Genomic DNA, 18377 nt, shown 5'->3' with positions numbered 1-18377 from the left:
ATGGCATCTTTATACTGCTTTAATATACAAGGCTGTATCTGTGTATAGAACTGGTTCAAGGACAATGATTTTATTCTGTGGCATTTTTTAAGGACTTAGAAATTTTTTTCAAGCCATATTGAAATGTAAATAAAATATTTTTAATGTTTTCGTAGAAGCAGAGTTATGTCAACAGGTTTACCTCTACATGAAAACCCATTTTTTTATGTTTGGGAAGGGGTTTCTGTGTAAAGAACTATTCTCTCAGAGACGGAGAAATGTTTTAAGTCTCCCTGGCTCTCAAGTAAAATAGACTGGTGGTTAGGATCTTATCTTTGTTTATTGGTGGAGACCCAAGTACAAATATCTGATTAGTGTGCTTTGGGGCTTTCCACATTGCAGAGTGTCAGACTTTGTACATCTTGTGCTAGAACAAGTTAGATTAAGCTTTGGATAGTACAGCTCTGTGAAAAAAAACTGTAGCTGATTTCATTTCAGTAGCCTATCTCCTAACCATGCATAGATATAGATAACCGTAGTGTAGATACCGATTACTGTAAGGTTCTTCAAGGTGGAGGCAATGTGCCCTTTTTAACATACTTAAGAACATAGAAAAAAGTTAATATTTAGTTCTTGCTGCAAAAATATGGAAAGTTTGGGTCTGTTTCTTTACTGCCAACCTTGTTGTATGTTCATGTATCTTCCTCAGCCTGTTGCCATGACTTCCAGTCACGCATCTCATTCATGAATTCTCCCATGGTCATGCTGTGAGGAGAGCTGGGCATGTAGCGGTGTGTTTGTTGTAGGGCTTTTCTGCAGCAAGGGAAAAGGATGGAGATAATAGTGCTAACTGACCTTTGTGGAACATGATGAAAACCTTAAATTGTTTTAAAGAAATGTATTTTTTTCTGAAGTATTCAATGCATTACACTTGTCCTTATTTGTGTATTTGTTATAAAATTGTCAGTGATTGCACTTAGAAAAACCCCAACCAACACCTTGCCATACATTTTTTTAATCTTTTCATTTAAATGTAGTATAAAATGCTACCTGAAATTAAAAAAGAAAAATATTTTTCAGCACCACCTGTACTCTGAGCATATCTGTATCTGAGATAATGAACACATTGAAACACTACCAGAAATTTCCAAGGTGTCTTTTGTGTTTGTGTTGACAATATTTTTTTGCCTGGATGCTCTTCCAATGTTTTCATACAGTAGGTGAATATACAGAAGACATTGCTGAATTTGCAAATAGCTGGGCTGTGCAAACCTCAGATGACATAGCTTGTGTACCTACTGCCTCAGATTTTTCCAGTCCTTGCCCAGCTGATGCAGAATTCACTGAGGTAAATCAATCATGTTATATGTATATTCTTAATCTTCATTGCCTCGTGATGGTACGAGAATCTAGCAATATACACCATGTTGAAAAAAGCCTTACATCCATTCAGGCTTTGAGAAAGGGAAGATTCAGATCAAGACTGTTGCTATTGAATGTCTGAAGGTCTTCAGATGTTTAGCTTAAAAGTACAAAGGCTCAGGTAGGATGTGCCAAGTGGCACAGGTCTGCTGGCAGAGCTCTTCATTGCTGCATTAAACTTGGCTTCAGCTTCCAGTCCTGGCATCTTACACCTTGTTATTCTGGAAATTGTGAAATACTGCAGAAGTAACATGCTCAGCTCCTGCATTGACACAAAATGCTTTTTTTGTCATTTCATACTCTTTCATCCCCGCTGGTTTAGGAGCAGTATGCAATCAAGCCAGCTTAGGCAGAGAGGACAAATTTTAGGAAGAATAAAAAGGAGACATAATAATGAATTGAGACTGTGAGATTCTCAAATTTTAATAGGGATATAAAGGACCTTAGATTAGGGAAGGAAAGCTAAAAAGAATTATGTTTGTTCAGAAAGTATTTGCTAACTGTTGTTTACTGATTCTCCTTAATGCACAGGACGTATTCTTCAAGTGCCAAATATTCCTACAGTTTCCTTTTCTCAGCTGTCATGAAAGCATAGATCCATATTCTTATATTTCTAGCTGTATGAATGATCTTTGCAGGTAAGACTGGAGTTCTTGTGTATTTATTTTTGACTTGTGAAATGAATGCTCACTATTTTGTTTGAGACCAGAACTGAGCAGTATTGAGGGAAGTTAGAAGGAACCAAGTTCAAAGTGAAAGAGATGATGTTTCTCAGTGGGTGATTTATTGTGGAAACAAAGGGTACAGAACCAGCCTGCCAAGGGATATTTTTGATTGCTAAAGGTTTACATGGATTCAAGGAAATACTAGACAAATACATGGAAGAGAAATCCATGGAGAATCACTAATGACAAAAGAGGAGCAGCTAATCACAAAAATCCTGAAACCCGCATCTGGAGGTCCTGAATCAAAAATACATGGAGATGATACTAGGGGGAAATATCAATGATACTGGAGGAGCTGGACCATTTGTCTGACACAGTCGGACTGTTTTTATGAGCAACCACTGTGGTTCAAATCAGTAGAATTTTTCAAAATTGTTTTATTTATGTAAATTCAGACTTGTCAAAAGAAATTCAACTCTCATTGGTTTTGGTGGGAGTTACAGCCCTTCAGCTGCTGGCTTTATATGCAACCTGGTATTTTTCCCTTAGTTCTCCAGACTCCTCTTTAGTTCTTGTCATTCAAATTAAACTGGTGCTCCAGAGTGTAATTGAATAGATGACTGAGCAATGTACCACTTCCTTTTTAGTATGGTTTTAAATTAAGAAGTAATTGTCATAAATAGCAGGATTTTTACCAGATAGTATTATGGCCTTCTCAGAGTGTCATCAATTTAATCAAAAACATACAGAAAGGACCACAAGACTAAAAGTAAGAATCACTCAGTATAATCCATTACAACTTGTTAGTTAATTTTTTATTAATTTTTAGTTTTCTGCTTTACCATAAAGTCAGGATGGAAGAATTTGTGTTTGTGGGCAAATCTCCAAAGTGCGCTTCCTGAAGTTTATGGTCTGTACATTGATTTCGCTCAGAGAAGAGATGAGTTGCCTCTGTATGGTGTCTTTGTAACTCAGGAGTCTATTGTGACTTTTTTTCTTAGCAAAAGAGGAATAATGAAAAGCAAATTTTCAAATGTGATATTGAATCAGTGTCACGGTGTTAAGGCAGATTTGGTTTTTGTCAACAGACATGTGCATTGATGTGAATTGTGTGAACATTAAAAACCTTGAAGGAAGTTTCTGTGTCTCAGAATCTCATTAATTTAGGCTTATTTTGTTTATAAAAGAGACCTCTCTTCTCGTGGCTTAGTGTCGGTTTATGAAGTTTTTGTGGGGCCATAGCATATGCCAAGTATTCTTTCTATTAAAACCCATTTAATTGGATTAGATAAGGAGAGCTGGAGAGACTCTGATCACTGTAACAAAGAGTATAGTGGTGTTTGATTTGATAACAGATGTGTTGAAAGCAGAATACAAACACATTGTAATATATTCTTAAGACCATTAATTTTGGAAGCACGATCTTGTGTGCTGAAAGACAAACTCAGCTGATCTGTCACAGTCATGTTTATAATAGAAATGTTGTGTTATGACTAGTTCATTTTGGCATCAAGTCCTCTACAGGGAGTGATGAGAGTTGTTGGACTTTCACATTAACAAAAGGTTGGTGGTATCTTACCTTATGTGACTTATATCTGAATAAAATTTGAGCTTACCTGAACACTGATGAATGTCTTTTTACTTGATCCTGGCAAAAGTGCACTGTACAGCTGCTTCTGTATAGATTAAGGCAGAGATAATGACTTTGCCCAAGGTCACGCTGTAAATCCCTGTGCCTGTCTACAGTATTCATGGGATAATGCTTCTGGTGCCGAGCACTTCAGCACAAGTTCAGGAGTCCACCAACAGGGTTGTTCTTGCCCAAGTTCAAGGACTGACAGGCAATTGGAAACTTGAACTTGTTACTTGGACCAGAATGTCTTTTATCAGTGTAGGTCAGAGTTTCCACATCATGCAGGAATCAGAGGGCCTGAGATGTGGATCTTGATACTGTTGAGTTGTCCGTTGTCTTCAAGACAAGGTTGTGTTTCTCTTTCACCATAAGCAGCATTTATCTTTCTTGTAATAAATTAGTGGTTTTGTTCATTGTGGTTATATTAAAAAGAAATAACTTCTTGTGACATCAAATGATAAAAACACAACAGTGTATTCAATATAGCTCGTTCCTTTTCATAGTATTTTCACTGTGTGCTGTTATGACTGAGTGGTGTCAGCTATGTGTGAAGTATCCTGTGCAGTGTCCTGTGGCAGAGATTTGTAGAAGGGATTTGAGTTCCTTGATTAGTCTCTTGTTTTATCATTTCAGAGTGGATGATGATGAAACATACTGCAGGGCAGTGACAGAGTACGCTAGAGCATGCTCTCACGCTGGGTCCCCGGTGCGGGACTGGAGGGATGACTTTCCTGCCTGTAGTAAGACTCTTTAATAAAGCATACTATGTGACCTTTGAGATACCCCGTGTATTCATTTCAAATACTTCCATCTTGACAACGTTTGTCACTATAGGACTCAAACGTGATACTGAAGTAGATCAGCCAGCTTCACTATTGCTGGCAAACAATGAAGTCGATGACTTGCTAGAGGAATAGTTTAATTGCACTGTGATCTGATCTAGATCCATACAAAATTCATGTTTCCACAGATTGCTTGAAACTTCATGTGTGCTGATCATATTCTGTGGAGGTCTGATGTTGCCCCTCTTCCCAGATGACCTTTCAGCCTCTACTGGCCCTATAAACAGAATTAATACAGTTAATCCAGCTCTTCTAGTTATCACCACCCCCCATCAATTGCAGTTCAGTCTCGTGCACAAGACTTTGAACTAACTGAGATCTGAGCACATGTTCCCCTGCCACAGAAACTGTAACTTCTTTTGGAGGGGTGATGTAAGAATTTGGTAAAGAAAGACTTAAATACTGATGAGAGATTCACCACAGTTCATCAGTTAAAACCTCTCCAAACAATCCATTTTACTTGACCTGAGTAATTACCTATACTAGAAGCACAGCACAACTGTTTATTTGAGAGAGAGGGTTCTCCAGTATGGAAAGAGAAATTGCACTAATGTTCAATCTACCATGTATTTTTTCTAGCTGAGAAATGTGAAGACAGCTTTGTACACCGTGACTGTATCAGTTGTTGTCCACCAACCTGCACGTTTGAAAAAGATTGTCTTGGCAGCAACCTACACTGCTTAGATGGCTGTTACTGTCCAGATGGTAAGTACTGTTAATTTTTTGTAAAAAAAATGTGTAAAGCTAATATCCAACATCGTAATAAAGTTGCCTAAATAGACCATGCTTAAAGGCAAAGCCTGAAAATATAAATATTGTAAATTCTGCTCTTGCTGTTGTTATTCTCACTGTGATTCTTTCTTTTATTGTGTTCTAAACATTTCTCTAGAATACAAAGGTGGCTCAGAATGAAATATCACTTAAAAACTGGAGCCATCACTAATGCTTGCTATAATAAGATATTGCATAGATTTAATCCACTTTATTTGAATTATTCCAAAATCTATCGAGGTTTTGTTTAGACAGAATGTGTCTTATGCTCTGTACAAGAAAACAAACTTCCTGAGACCTGTACTCAATAAAAATTAGGAATTGGACTACTAACCGTCTTGTTCTAGAAGGACTAAAGATTATGTGATCTCAGAATCTTTTAATTTTTGAGTCCGTACAGTTTTACATGCTTAAGGCAGACATTTTTCATAAAGCAACTATTCAGAGTGACAATTGCTTTGAGAGAGCTTCACTGTTCATCACTCTGAGCTCTCTGCACTCGTTGGGTGACTCTTTTTGCTGGTTCCTGGTGAGATCACCTTCTGGCAGATTTGAATGTTTGAGTCAGATGGGGGAAGAGCAGTGATCCACAGTTCGTTACTTTGTTTTTTATCTCATTTATTAACTTCCCTCCAATAGGTCTCATTATGGAAAATGGAACTTGTATCTCTGTGTCGAATTGTCCTTGTATTTATCATGGAACTGCCTTCCCTGTAGGCTCAAAAATTGAACAAGAATGTAGCAACTGGTATGTGAAAGCCTCACGTCTGTGCTTCCTCTCTCTGTGACTGCTGCCCATAGTTAGTTTAACGTCATAGTCACACTTACATTTTAAGGAATAGTAAGTATCTATGTTTTATAGTCTGGGCCCTGTGTATCACTAAAATATGGAGGCTATTCTATGGAAAGGGTGAATTCAAGACGTATTAATTAGCTCAAAGCTGCTCTTTTTGCTAAAGATCAGAACACTGAACTTCTGTGTTTTGTGATTTTTCTTTTTAGTATTTGTATCGGTGGCATTTGGAACTGCACTGATCATGATTGCCCAGGTATCTGTGTTTCATTATTCTTTTCAGCCATCAGTGAACATAAGAGAGAAACTTTTCAGAACACAACAGAACCAAATGTGATCCAAAGGCTTGGGATGCTAATTTAAGAAGAAAGATTAAGCCAGAGGGATGTTGAGAGTAGCAGTGGGCCAGCTGGGGTGAAGCTGTTAACTGCCTGACCATACTCATCTTACCTTTTCCCATTTGTTTCCCAGACTCAGTGTGTTACATCCACCTCTTGTTTCTACCTCCTGCTTACGGTCTATGTTCTTTGGGGCAGGCAGCTTATTTCTACTTTCTGTGCAATACCTAGGCCAGGTATAAGGATCTCCTCACTTCTAGGTGCAATTGTAATGCAAACAATAAGAAAAACATCATTCTGATGCTCAGTGTGCTGTATTTTCTCCCTTGTAACAGCAGTTCATGTTTGGATAATGATCCTTATCTTTAAAGATTACATGTCTCTGTAATGACTTACTCAGAGGAACATGCAGTAGTTGGGTAGTGAAACTTCCTTGACAGTTCTGTATCTTAGACAAGATTATACTGTGAAACTTGTGAAAGAGACAATTTTTTACAAATTAAGGAGCCCCCTCTGAATGAGGTAATAAACAAGGCTTAAGAGTTACTAAGCAAGGCTGGACAAGGTGAATCCGTAGTGTAAAACAGTTGACACTGAGAACCACTTGTGTGTGTTGTGTGTGCATGTAGGGGGTTAACTATGACTAGTCTGGTCCGAAGGACTAAATGCCTGTTAGTGGGAGCAGGTTAGATGTGCTCCCACAGAGCACCTCCTGCAGTAATCGCAGACAAAATAAATCTAGTTCATGTGTTCTGGCACTGCCCTGTGGTATGAATGAAAGTGCGGTAAGTGGGGATGCGCTGGAAACTTGCTTCAACAGTGGACTCCTGGTCTGAACTGAAAAATGAATATAGTACCTAGAAGGAAGGAGAAAGAAGCTTATCCTCTTTCACACTCAGTCATGCCAAAAGACAATGAGAAGAAGATTCTAGGAAACTTCAGAGTTGTAATACAGAGAAAACTCTTTCGTATTTTAGAGAACTCATGACTCAAAGGCATCTCATCTCGATAGAACCAAAGGGTGCTGCGCTTCGGTGTGTGCAATATGAGATGGTATCTGATGGAAATAGGTGTATGTAATATATTTTATTTCCAAATGCTGTAATAGCTAGGATTAACGTTAGCCTGGATTATGTGCTTAGAAATAAGGAGAAGGTTTCTTATTTATCTCTCTTCCATCGTTTACAGAATAATGACACATTCTTATGCAAGTGAACATTCTTGTTTATCCTTTTTCTCTCAAGCTGAGTGCTCCATCACAGGTAGTTCTCATTTCACAACATTTGATGGACGTCATTTTACCTTTCTTGGGATTTGCCAGTACATTTTGGTAAAAGGCACTGGGAAAAACAAGTTCACAATCACTTTACAGAAAGCACCTTGTGGACAGGTAAGTCATGTTTTTGTTGAACATTCACAACAAACGTGTCCATTCATATTTCAGGCAATCTTGTACAGGTTCTACTGTAAACTACCAGGTTATGTTTAACAGAAAATATAAATTGAAACCATTTTACATCTTTTTTGTAAGCGGTGGTATTGCTACATATTGTATTGCCCTTTGTAAAACCAATTGCATCTTTAGACGGATAAAGTCTACAGAGTTATTCATTTATGCACATTAAACAAGTATATACGTCTTTGGTTATGGTACACACAGATGTCTTAGGCTTTAGAAAAGCTCTTGCTGGCAGCACTGAACAGGTTTAATACACTGCTAGTTAGGCAAGATATATTTTTTTTGGTAGCTTTAGGTTTTTTACTTGATATGTTATAGCATATTTGATTTGTTGGAACAATGCCTTTTAGAAAACTATTGAAGAGACTAGCCACCACACATATTTGTTTGAAAGTATTTTGGCAGGTATCCAACAACAGGCTTTACGAATAGAGGTGCTTATAAAAAGTACTTATCTGCGAGACTGGATTTAATGATGTTATTAGTCACCTAGGCTCTCAGGAGAAGGGCCTCTGAGACTATGACTCACAGCTGCCCACGTGCTGAGGGCTGGGACGCCTGAACTCATCAGCAGGGAGTGATGCACTGAAGCTGCACAACTATGGACTGTCTCTCATGTCCGTTCAAAAGCTGGACTATAAGCTGGTGCCTCTGCTTTTTTTTGTAAGCACCTCCTGCATAGATGTTGAGGTTTTTCTGCATTTCAGGTGGCCTCAAGCATGAAATGGTTGGTTAGGTAGCCACTGAGAGACAAGGATGCTACTGGAAATGACCTTAGCATGACTCTAGGCATGTTGGAAAGTTTCTGGGTGAAAACATAGGGGCCCTGGGGAGCATAAGATGCTTGGTTTAAGCTGGTTATGTGTCACCTTTTGTTGTGTACTTAGGTTCATAAATTCTGCCCGGATAGCACTCTAAAATGATGGGTGTGAGTTAGTTTATAACTCTCCATTTTTTGATAGTCAGATATTTATGAATTATTGCAGTATAATTCGGGAGAAATTATATCCTTTTGGTCTGTAGTCATCATGACTACATTTCAAGGCAAGAAGCACCTTCATGTGTGCAATAGTTTCTTTCCCCTACATTGCTGCTTTTGGGCTCTGGTTACACCAGCTTTCTATAGACGGGGTCAGACTCTTGCTCAAACACTGGTTAACCCAGCAATGAGGAGTACCCAGGGTGGCCATGCAAGTATGGCCTTTTGAATGCTGTATCAGTACTTGGGGATCTCTGCCCACTCACTACTAGACTGCCATAATAGCTAAAAGGCATTCTCCTTGCTCTTATGTGCATATGCAATGTTTTATTAAGTTCTACATAGAATTTTGGGTGCTCTGTTTAATGCTTTGAGTGATAGTTTACAACTGATTTACCTGAAGACAGTTCTGGTATTTCCTTTCTATACAACTGTTTTTTCCCCTGTTTGTTTGTTTTTGCTTTCCATGGTAATATTAATGTCTTCGCCTGTTTCTGATGGTGAAACTTGTTTCTACTTAGAACTTTGACCACGCCTGCATTGAGTCTATAACACTAGTTCTTGAAGATGATGTGAGCAAACAATTAACACTCACGAGATATGGTCAAGTCCAAACTGGCCCTAACCAAGTTTTTAACCTTAATGGTAAGAAGTGCATGGAGTAGAATTTTAGCAGGGTTCACATTCTTTCTTTTATATGCTCCAACGCTTTTTAATAATACCTGTCTATGAAAAAGGAATGTCTTCAAACCACTTATGAAATGTACAATCACTTCTCATGACCTTAGTAATAGTTCTAGAAATGTACTTTTTCAGCCTGTGAAATAAACTCCTTCATTATGCCCTCATTTCTTTGCATTTCTTATCTTGCAGAGTACCTAGAATTCCACTCATTTTGTTTGTATTTAGGGGGGAGGAGGTAAGAAAAAGAAGGGAGGTGAAGAGAGGTTGGAAATCATCTTGATGTTGATGTTAGGGTCTAGCTTGATTAAAGCTTTTTGGAATACATGGCATGGAATAGAAACCATGTGCTCTATGGGATCTACGTTGCTTTCAGTGCTGACTTATGTTGTGATTTCAGGCAGGTTAATTCACCCTTTTGGAAAGGATAGTAAAATAAATGAGCCTTAAGAGGATGTTATAAAATTAAGCATTGAAAGTGGAAATGATATTGCTAAATTTTGTATCTTACAGTGATCATAGTAAATTCTTACTGGATTTTTAGTCTCTTTCTGAAAGAGTAAAGTGGGAGTTCCCCTTTCCTTTCCCAGCCTCTGGCAAAACAGCTTTTAGGGAGTTCTGTGCTGGTGGTTGAAGCTATGTCTTTTCTTCATTGAATTTTTCCAGTCACAGTTCTGCTTTTGGCATTCACAGCTTCCTATGGCAATGAGTTTCACAGCTCAGTTGTACTTTCAGTTATGTTGACAGTTCTGCTTCATAATTTCATTGATAATTTCATTTTATGGCTTTTGAATCAGTCCCTATTCACTTTCTTCTCTCTTTCCATAGTCTGCGACAAATATAATCTATGACAAATATTTTGGTGTCACGTTCTTGATAGTTGGGTGTATCTAGTAAGTCTTATCAGCTAAGACCACCTTCAAGCTCACATAAGCATTTTATCAGCCTCTTCTCAGTTTATGCACCTAAGTGTGTGTGTGTGTGTGTGTGTGCACGTGTAGGGGCTGCTTGTGAAGGTAGATCTGTTTTAAGCCTGCAGCTGCAAGTAGCCCAACAATGTGTAGCAAATGAATGCTGTGACTGTGAAATTTCCATTTCCTCACATAATGGATTTGCTGGGAAGGAAAGCTGGGAATTTGATAGGGCCTTAGTTCACATACAGTCTAAGGAAGGAGCTATACTGATGTCATATCAATAGCAGTAAGAGAGAACCTTCTATCTAAAGATTGCAATACGCTTTACAGACATCTGTTAATTAATCTTATAAGATCCCTGGAGACTAAGAAACAAGTGGTTTCTTGTTTTGTCTTCTCATTGCCAGAGGCATGCTGTTGCATTGCTTTTCTCTAAAAAAAATGAAATGTGAGAGTGATTTCTGGATAACTCACAGGTACAGAAAAGTGACAGATTTTTTACTGTCGACAGTAGCTGCAATTCCTGATTTGTGTTGCTAATGAAAAAGATATGTAGTCTCATAAATTCGGATAGAGAATGGGTGAGGTTATTTGGCTGCAGGTGGGTTGTGCATAGTTTCTCACTTTATTTCTGAGTTTTCAAAATCTATTTTGTTTAAGGAGTAAACCAATACAACCTGGAAATTGGATTTCAGTGACTTTGGTTTTCTTTTGCTATATGCAGGTGCTATTGAAATTCAGAATATATCTTCTTTCTTTGTTCAACTGAAAACTAGTTTTGGTTTGAAGATACTGTTTGCTAAAGATGGAGAGAGGATCTATGTTCAAGTTGATGTTGGCTGGAAGAGAAGAACCTTAGGACTATGTGGAACTTACAATGGGAATTTAAGAGATGATTTTCTGTAAGTTGCATATTGTACATTTAGACTGTGTTTAATAACAAGTCAAAAGTTTTGTTGAATGTAATAATCTGATTATTTCATTTCATTAACATGCTCATACTTTGGTAAACTAACCAATACAAAATCTCTTAATTAACATGAAAAAGTTAGTCACTTTTTAAAATATGAAACTCATAAATTTAGCTAAGTCATTCTAAGCTGTTTAGCTAAGTAATTTTAGAAAACTACCATATTATTTATAGAAGTTTTGGATGATGATATTGCTTGAATGCACGTTTTTTTCCTCCCTGCTGCTCCCCTATCATCAGAACAAATACATGAGCACTGACAAAAAGAGTGGATGATAGTACTAGTATCATCCTTACCTGATTAACACTTACTACTGCTTGATTTCCCCCCCCCCATGTCAAGTTTTAATGGAAAAAAATGTAATTCTGAGCCACAGGAATGGTTTAATTACAAGGGCACACTTTCCTTATTCTTTTACTTCCTTTCCTCCGAAGTTCCTCAAGCTATAATATCATAAAACTTTTCTAGCAATAACAAATGCTTTTGAAATCCTTGGTGAAAAACAGCACCAAAATGCAAACAGTCCCCCTCTAGAACACTGAAATTAGCTAACAGGTCAAATTTTTTATATTTCACTGGATGAATGTACTCCAGTAAGGCCAAATTCTCCTCTCATTAATGCCTCCTCCAACTGATTTCAGAGTACTTAAAGTCTGCCCTCATGCTTAATTCGAGTGTAAGAATATTTTTGCATGAGTAAAATATTGAGGAAAAAGCTTCACATCTCTCTTCTTCTATAACTCACAGGTGGAAATTCTTTTGACACATTGAATGTTCAATGTGACTGTGCACCTAAGGCTTTTTGATGTACTTGTGTCCTCAGACATGTAATCCATAAGGTCAGCAGGATGCTTACAGTGTTGATCTTTTCCTTTTCAGTTCTCCAGCAGGGATGATAGAAGGGACCCCACAACTTCATGCCAATGCATGGAAGGTTTCCTCAGCTTGTTCTGTGCCTATCAATATTCCTGTGGTTGATCCCTGCAACGTTAATCAGCAAAATGGTATGTTTTCACGTGGGAGTCTGGAATTAGCTGTATCTTATTATTATGGGACATTTTTTGTTTTCTCCCTGAATGAGTTGCACATATATGTATTTCAACTTCAGTTTTAGATGTGCACTCTTACTTTCCTTTTTCTTTTTTGGCAAAGACAATTCTTTCCATATATTTAGCATGTAAAATGAAGTAAGTCCTTTGTAAATACAAGCTTAGTTGATCATTTAATCCTGGGTGTACTGGGCATGAGTCCTAAATTCTGCTGTCTAATATATATGCAGAGTGCTAGGCAGAAAATCGTCTGCAGTCCTGTATATTATGCCAGTCAAGAGGAATGATGTGATGCACATTTGTAGATTGACAAAGAAAGTACAGGAGACAGTGCCTTGCCAAGAGTGTTCAGATCAAAAGTCCTATCTCTGGCTTCTCCATGCTTGTTGCATTAAAAGTTTCCTTATCCTCCATCTATGCTCTCTGATGCAAGCTGATGCAAACAACCTGAGATCCATGGATTTGTTCAAATTCCTGAGTAAAGATTTAGTTTTGGCTGGTTGATGTGCCTATATTTTGCATTGAACTTTCACTGTCTCCTCCTTTCCATGTTGCTGTTCTTTTCAATTAATGAAGACAATGGGCTGACAGTAGTTGCCAATTCTGTCAGAATTTAGACTAATGTTTTTAATGTTTCAGACATAAGGCCTCACTAAGGATGTGGGATTTGGCCATATTTAGAGCCTGTGGGAGCAAGCCTAGAATAACCATAAACTTTTAAGAATCTGGGGCATTCTAAGACTTTTTATGTCCTTTAGCATTGGCTGTCTTCTAAAGCAGTGCATCTCAGCCAAGTTAGCTCTCTCCAAGATACTTCATGCCTCCACTGTACTTCCTCAGTGAAGGTGGAGTTTGACATAAATGTAAGCTGCTTAGAGCAGGAGGGTGGACTACATGAGCTTCTGAGGTCCCTTCCAGCCTGAATTTTCCTGTGATCCTGTAATCATCACTGGAAAAAGCAGCCCCTGAGTAAGTGGTCCTGCCCCATGCTATCACCTGTGCTAAGCCAGCACAAGCATTTTTCCAGGTCTGTGATGATCTTAATCTGATGAAACTAAAAAATAAATGATTGTTTGTTTGTTTACTTATTTTGTCAGGTTACTTTTCAACCAAGTCAAGTTCACTCTTTGAACCTGAGAGACTCCAGAAATCCTTGTGTCAGTGTGTGTATGTGGGAATGAACAGGGAGGGTGAAGGGTAGGGACACCCTTTTAGCGGCAAAATTGGCTTAAATGTGATGCACACTATGGTGTTCCTGAGATATTCCACCACGTGTGGTGGTAGTATGCTTCAGTGGTAGGAGGAGGGTCTGTTGGTGCTAGAAGGTATATGGCCAGCTTGGGACCTGCATGCCCTCGAGCTCCAGTTTGCAGTGCTTCCTGGGTCCACATGCCAAGAAGTATATGGCCATGGCTGATTTCAAAGCTAAATGAAACATCAAGTAGGAAAAAACATATTCCAAGCTTTGGAGGACTCTTCTAACTAACTCTTTTGAAATATTATTTTGCCGTTTAAGTTTCCTGCACTACTAGAGGAAGGCATAACTGGTTTTATATAGTTATTTTTATCTTAAGTGGAGTATATTGTTGAGGGAGTTGCTTACAATACCAATTTTAAACTATAGAACTTTGCAGAAAGGCATTGTATACAAGTTTTTGTGGCACAACTGGCTATGTTTGGTTTTAATATTCTGTGCCATTCATTTGACTGTTATATTAAAATGGATCTGGCTAAAACAATGTCACCTTCTCTTAGCTGGGTATGCATCTCACTGTGATATCATCAATCAAGAAGTTTTTGCTCCCTGCCATGCCTACATAAGTCCAGGATTATACTACCAGCTATGCCGCTTCGATGCGTGCAAATGCGGAAGCAGCTGTTTGTGTAATGCTTTGGCACACTATGCTTACGTCTGTAGCAAGCACGGGGTCATCGTTGACTTCAGATCTCATATTTCTTACTGTGGTGAGTAACGTTTGCAGAATGGAGTATCTTTTAGAAATGTGTAAAGTTCTACAAATACCATTTGCTCCATGAAATGCAGGGATTGACCTTTTTTGCTGGAAACTAGAATTGTGCCATGAACTAATGGTATACTCAGGGGTGAACGCTAATAGCCTTTATGTTAGGCATCTGAGTTGGGGAACCTGAGCTGCCTCACAGGGGGTGCCTGTACCTTTCCTTTGCCTACAGAGAGAATTTAAATTTCTGACTTTGAACTCATAAGTCATATGGAAGCCTGTATTAGGCTAAAGTAGTCAGGGAGTGGCAGGAGCAGGGCTGTTCCCTAAGGGAAGGCAAGCCAGGGTAGCAGGGGCTCCCCAGGGCCAGCAGGGCAGGGTGGGCAGTGATTTGCCGAGTAGGATGTAGCAATGATTTAAAACAAGGCATTTCTAAACCGTAGAGTAATGCCTCAACCTTAACTGGACCATTCTTCCTCTCTTGGAAGCCTGAGTTACTAGGCAGACACACCCACCACACACACTTAACATATATAAAGAATAGACACCTACTGCTTACAAAATAGACAGTTCCAGCCAAAGGATTGCCCAACATAAACCCACCCGAATCTAAACATTTCTAACTTAAGAAATCAGTAAAATAGCGTATTTTTGTCATGCATTTTAACTCACCCCAGTGCAGCAAGAGACCATTTTGCTTTGCTGTTTTGCACTCCCATAATATACTGCTTTTTTTCCTATTTTTCACATTTGAAGAGTATGTTGTTCTCCCTTCTCTCTCCCTCTCTCTCCTCCAGCTGTGATGTGTCACAGTGGTATGCTTTATCATCAGTGCTCTTCTTTTTGTAAACACTCCTGTGCTTCACTTTCTATGGCAAATATCTGTGGTGATGACTGTGCAGAAGGATGTAATTGTCCTGATGGGAAGTATTTTGAAGAGTCGGTCAACTTTTGTGTATCAATGTAAGTCATAAGAAAATAGAACATATGTGTAGGCACATTTTCCTCTTTCCAGCAAGATTTAAAGTAGTTTTTCTGCTGTTTCCATCAAGATGTAGACTGCCTAAACAGGATAGCAAGCAATATGTGAAGATTTCATATTCTTTTATACTAATAAATAGTGGGGCCTCATCTGGTACTGTGTGTACAGCCATCTACTGCACTTGAGAGAAGATATGTCACACTGCTTTAGAGAAGGGTGCTGAAACTTTTTTAATTCATGGGAAAGCATTTTCACATGAAAACCTTGTTTTTAACACTTAAGAAAAAATGAGAAGGAATCTACATAGTAGCAATCCATAAAGTCAGGGATAGTATGGAGAGAGTGGCTAGGAGTGTCTTTTTTCTGTCTCACAATACAAACCCCTTCAGTTAAATGGAAGGAAATGGTCAATGAAAGGAAATAGTTTTTGTACATTGTGTACCAAAATTTTACAGCTTACCGCCATGGGGAGTTACTGAGTTCAGGTACTGAATTAAAAACTGGAATGAGTATTTATGTAAATTTCAAGATTATACAGAGATATTGCTGTTCATCGCGACATATATTTTGGAAAGATCAGTAAAGTTCATCCTGTAGGGATAAAGACTGTTTTAAACTATTAAAGAGTTGGAGGTAACTTGGTATTCTCATATTTTTGCATGGTTTCTAGGGAATTCTGTTGCTACTTCCATCCCATCTGGCTCTTACCATAGACAGGGTTAGTGGATTTTGCTATCGTAATTCCTCTGTCCCATGATTTTGACAGTACTTTGATTGGGAACTACATGTTGCCTTACTATTCCTGTAACTGGGAAAAAAACCCCTCTTTTCTTTAAGACTAATGCACAGAAACAGCAAATAAATAATACGGAGATTGAGGAAAACCCTGGCTTTATTGAAGATGGCAGGAATTTCGCCACTGACTTCAATACAGTCAGAGCGTCATCTTTAAGTTTTTGCCTTTAGAAGTATATTGTAAATATAAAGATTGAATTAATGAATTATAAGGCCTGCTTATCATAATATCTTGATAAATGGATTGCCCTGAAATCCCATTTTGTCTTGCTTTTGTATCTACATGCATAAATATTCTTTTAACAGATCTGCCTGTCATTGTCATTACAAGGGCAAAGCCCTCCAGCCTGGAGAAATCCTCCCTACACCAACAGGCTCCTGGTAGGTTTGAGCACCAAGAGTTTTATCTTTCATGTATCACAGTCTGGATGCTACTCGAGAGCCTTGAGATTTTTTTTCACATAGAATGAAGGTCTATTGTATCAGGATTTTATTTTTGTTACACACTTAGTAAAAGGGTGTCTAATATAAATTGGATTACGTACTTGCTTATGTTAACAACAGGATACCTGGAAAATTCTGTAAGCCAGGGACTAAAGAGTATCTCAAACCACACACATAGAGGTTGCAGTCCTGTTCTTAGACCTGGGGGCATTATGATAGCAATATGAGGTTAGTTTTGGAAGAATAAACAATGTGATTCTATTTTGGAAAGTTTTTCAAACAAAGGCTTGCAGGGAGCTATGCTTGTGCCATTTTGTATTATTAATTCATGATGGAATCCTGACCTCACTGAAACAAGTGAGGAAACCTCCCAGGTTTCATGGTCAAACTTGTTCATTTTACAAGAAATGCACTCAACCTGCTGATTTAAAATCATGTCTGTGACTTGAGTATCAGGGTTGATTCTTGCTGAGGTCTTATATATTATAGTTGTTATAACTGAAGCTTGCTAATCATGTAGTTCAAGAGGTGAGAGAGGGGGCTTCATTTTTCTGCCACTGCTATGCCTCTGCAAATTGTTTTTTCACAATTTTTTTTTTAAAGGAAAATGAAAAAATGAGGACTAGGTTTATTGTTGAATGTGTTTTTTTGTAATTCTGTATTTTATCATAAAAAGAATCCAGCTGTGTATCTTAACATCTGTGCAACAGGAAATTTGCATACTGTATCCCTCCATATTCACAAATATAAGGTTAAGGTTTTGTGTTACACTGCCAGCATCCTGAATCACCTGGCCCTACATTCCCCCAGAGGCTGACGTACCCAGCTTCTTTTTTATTTCAGTGAACGTTAGACAATTAAATAGTACATAAACACCTTTGTGAGTTTGGGCCCTCATTACAGATCAGCGGTTAGAAAATACCAACAAAATATTGGTCAGAACTCGTGCTTTTGGTTTTTAATCCTCCTTCTCCTCCTGATTTCTGTTGTTTAAATTGGGTTAAGTTGTATTATCTTTTTTAACATGGTGACTACAAAACATTTTCCCCTTAGAATAGAGATGGGTGTGCTTTTCTTTTCCAGTCAGTGTTTGAATGGAACAGTGAAATGTATTGAAGCCACTACAGAAAATACAGGTAATTTACAGTCTTTTTTTCATATTACAGTTGCACAGAGGAAGTTTTTGACATTGAATAGTAATTTGGTTTTCTCCTCCTATGTATTTTCATTATGAGATACTTAACATCATAATATATTTGAAATAGGAGCTTAGGAGCACACGTTGTCTTGGTTTTTCTTTTTCCTTTTTCTGTAGCACAAATTGTACTAAGTCACTTGGGAAATTAAAAAAAAATAACTAATTACATGTGAGGTGTAGGTCAGTATGTTCTCATGGGAATACCTAAAATTAGGCTCACTATCCCTGTTTAGGAAGCCTTAAGATCTTGACTTCTAGTAAGTAAATTTCTAATTAATTTCTAATGAATTTAGAAGAGATTTCAGTACACTGAAAATTATGCCACTTCTAAAGATTCTGTCTACCTAAGGCATAATTACTCCTCCTTTAAGAATTGGCTGTGTATCAGATCCAGGGCGCATAGATCCAGATGCTTAATATTAAGTTTTCATCTTTCTTTTTACATTAAAACATATATTAATTTTATATCTCTGTAATACAAATGAAGTTACAGACTTTTAT

The 18377-nt window shown here is 38.0% G+C and overlaps 1 protein-coding gene across 10 annotated transcripts in view; it reads left to right on the top strand.

Annotated features, from left to right (window-relative positions):
• OTOGL (otogelin like) overlaps positions 1-18377 on the top strand; it is a 98271-nt gene that overhangs the window by 13786 nt on the left and 66108 nt on the right. For 7 of the 10 annotated variants that reach the window (XM_030002871.1, XM_030002878.1, XM_030002876.1 and 4 more), the window contains exons 9-22: positions 1197-1327; positions 1933-2039; positions 4333-4439; positions 5121-5246; positions 5952-6060; positions 6315-6361; positions 7688-7833; positions 9403-9526; positions 11201-11378; positions 12327-12451; positions 14252-14461; positions 15255-15420; positions 16541-16615; positions 17762-17814. In XM_030002871.1, coding sequence (XP_029858731.1) covers positions 1197-1327; positions 1933-2039; positions 4333-4439; positions 5121-5246; positions 5952-6060; positions 6315-6361; positions 7688-7833; positions 9403-9526; positions 11201-11378; positions 12327-12451; positions 14252-14461; positions 15255-15420; positions 16541-16615; positions 17762-17814 — 1704 coding nt within the window. The remainder of the gene's footprint in view (positions 1-1196; positions 1328-1932; positions 2040-4332; positions 4440-5120; positions 5247-5951; positions 6061-6314; positions 6362-7687; positions 7834-9402; positions 9527-11200; positions 11379-12326; positions 12452-14251; positions 14462-15254; positions 15421-16540; positions 16616-17761; positions 17815-18377) is intronic. The other 3 variants (XM_030002879.1, XM_030002873.1, XM_030002872.1) reach the window with 1 other exon arrangement.

Source organism: Aquila chrysaetos, chromosome 26 (genome assembly GCF_900496995.4).
Source record: "Aquila chrysaetos chrysaetos chromosome 26, bAquChr1.4, whole genome shotgun sequence".
NCBI lineage: Eukaryota > Metazoa > Chordata > Aves > Accipitriformes > Accipitridae > Aquila > Aquila chrysaetos.
The sequence above is the reverse complement of the archived record's forward strand: the minus strand, read 5'-3'. Positions and strand labels throughout refer to the sequence as shown.